The sequence below is a fragment of the Numida meleagris genome, unplaced genomic scaffold, assembly GCF_002078875.1.
Source record: "Numida meleagris isolate 19003 breed g44 Domestic line unplaced genomic scaffold, NumMel1.0 unplaced_Scaffold1396, whole genome shotgun sequence".
NCBI lineage: Eukaryota > Metazoa > Chordata > Aves > Galliformes > Numididae > Numida > Numida meleagris.
In genome coordinates, this window is record NW_018363184.1 from 1 (window position 1) to 2,529 (window position 2,529).

General features: G+C 67.8%; 1 protein-coding gene across 1 annotated transcript; it reads right to left on the minus strand.

Moving 5' to 3' along the window:
* Window positions 1-28: 28 nt before the first annotated feature.
* On the minus strand, window positions 29-2,317 carry LOC110390590 (protein Smaug homolog 2-like; the record flags this gene model as incomplete). Its single annotated transcript, XM_021381975.1, is given in 4 exon segments — window positions 29-271; window positions 655-1,113; window positions 1,455-1,860; window positions 2,178-2,317. Coding segments are annotated over 3 exon segments (898 nt in total), but the record flags the coding sequence as incomplete, so codon positions are not given.
* Window positions 2,318-2,529: the final 212 nt, after the last annotated feature.

The window sequence follows — 2,529 nt, forward strand, 5'->3', positions numbered from 1 at the left end:
CCCAACCCCCAACCAACACCCCCTGAACCTTTCATGCCGCTGCCATCCTCCTGAAAGGTGTTGCGGCCACCGGTGGGCTCCTCGGTCTGCTCACTGCCCGAGGAGGCCACGCTGCTCTGGGGTGAGAGGGGCGCGTGGTCGCCGAAGGGGGTGCGAGGGGGCCCTGGCTCCTCGCCCCCCCCTGGCCATTCACCGCTGCCCCCCTGGGGGCTGCCAGGCACCAGCGACAGGGAACGCTTCAGTGGGCTGGGGTGCAGCTGGCAGGGCAGCACTGCGGAGAGGCAGTTGTTGGGTCCAGCTCCCCTCATGGCTCCCTGAGATGTCCACGTTGCCCCCACCCACCCACCCCAACACTCTCCAGTCCCCTTGCTCCAACCCCACATCGCCTTCGGTCCCCATTACCCTCTTTGGCTCCCGCATCCTCCCAGACTTATTCCTATCACCTCCTCCCCTCTGTGTTCCCCCGTCCCAGATTCCCCCCCCCTCCCCACCTTAGACACTCAGGTCCTCCTTACTTTTGTATCCTTTCCAGTCACCCCACCTTGTCCCTTCAGAACCCCTTCCAGTTCCCCATGTCTCATCCCCCTCCCCCCTCCCCCCAAGTTCTGTTCTTCCTTCCCACATCCCCTGCACTGCTGCCCCAGCCCCACTCACCTGTGCCCCCCAGGCCATTGCCACTGCTGGGAGGGTGAAAGGGGGGGTGGCCATTTTCCCGGGGAGCTGCCTCAGGCCAGGGGGGCCCAATCTCAGGGGGTCCATGCTCAGGCCAGTCGTGGGGGGCACGGCGGGGTGGGGTGGGTGCAGCATCAGAGCGAGGAGGGGGACGTGGCGGCTGTGGGGCTCCGGCCAAACGCTCCTCCAGGTGGCCCAGCCACAGGGCCAGTGCACTGCGGTCATCCAGGGTGGTGGCAGGGTGGATGAGGGCATACGAGAGGAGCTGCCGGCTCTCCTCCACGCACCGGTTGCTCTCGATGGCATAGGCCAGCACCTTCTGCAGCCGCTTCATGTATTCAGCCTTGGCAGCTGCATTGCCCGGCTGCAACAGGGGTAGGTGGGCCAGCAGCAGAGCCACTGCTGCCTCTGCTGGCTCCTGCGGCCACTGACTGATGGCAGCTAGGGGAGGTGAAGGAGCAGTAGGTTAGGGGTGAGCAAGAGGGGGGCATTCCCCAGTGTGAAGGCAGCAGGGAGGCAAAACCTTCTAAGAATAATGACAGCATCTCAACCACCCCCCAGTGTGAGCTGGGAGGAAACAAAGACCAAGAGCAGCAGAATCCTGGAAGAAGAGAGGGACCCCTCACCTCACGCCATGCAGAGTGCCCCTCTAAAGCACCTGAATTGTACCAGGAGCCCCTTTGGCCACCCAGACCCATAGCAAAGGCGTCCCAAGCCCTGCAGAGAGGTGCCTGGGCCAAAAGGGAGACTCAGTGTGGGCGGACCCAGCAGCTACCACTCACCGGCACTATTGGCCTCAGCCTCGAGGAGGTGGATGTCAGCGCAGTCGGCCAAGGAGTGCTCGAGGCAGAGCTGCAGGAAGCGTGCCTGGGTGCGGGTGACGCGCTTCAGCAGCGAAAGCAGCGCCACAGTTTGCTCGCACTCATTCCAGCCCTTGAACCACCCGGCCACGATCCCCACCTGGTCCCGGAACATCATGGCGAGTGGGGGGCAGCGGCAGGGGGGAGGGGGGAAGACTCGGGCCCGGCCGTGCCCCCCCCCTCACATGGCGGCAGCGCGGGGGCCGCGAGGGGGCCTGGAGCTGCTCCCGGTGGCCCCCGGGGCTGGCGTGGGCATGGGTTGGGCTGGAGGCCCCGAGGGCTGCGGCCGGGTCTCGGCGTCGGTGCGCAGGGAGAGCCTTGGAGATCCCTAGGGAGAGAGGGGGCTGAGAATGGCACCAGGAGAAGGAACGCGAGCACCTCAGGGCCCGGTACCCCCGAGGGTCCCACGCTCTGGGGAGATGGGAACGGCGGTACGCGGGGACCGGGGCAGCTCCGGGACAGCGGGGCCCGCCCGAGGGCGGAGGCGGCACCGGGGAGCGGTCACACAGGGCCCGACCCGGGAGAGCCGCGCTGGGGTGGTGCGGACGTGGAGGCCGCGAGGAGGGCCCAGGGCCGGGTCCCGTCCCGAGGATCTGTAGGGACGGGGAAGACGTAGCCCGGGCCCGGGCCCGGGCCTGCACTCACCGCCGCAGCTGCACTCAGAGGCGCCGTCGCCGCCGCGCAACGTCAACGCGCACAGCACGCACAGTGCGTCACCGCGCCAACGCGCATGCGCCTCCTGCCTCGCCCCGCCTCTTCCGCTGCCCTCATGGCTGTGGCCAATGGGAACGCGGTAGGGCGAGGAGGCAACTTCCGCTAAAGGTTTGCCCGCCCCCCCCGCCCCGCCCCGATTTCTTATTGGACGACGGTGCTGCCAATGGGATGGAGCCCGGCAGAGGGGAGGGGCAGTTTACTACGACGCCCCTTTGCGCCGGCTCCGCCCCCATCGCGTTCGCCCAGAGCGCTGCGGGGGGCGGGGTCTGCTGGAGGGGAGGGG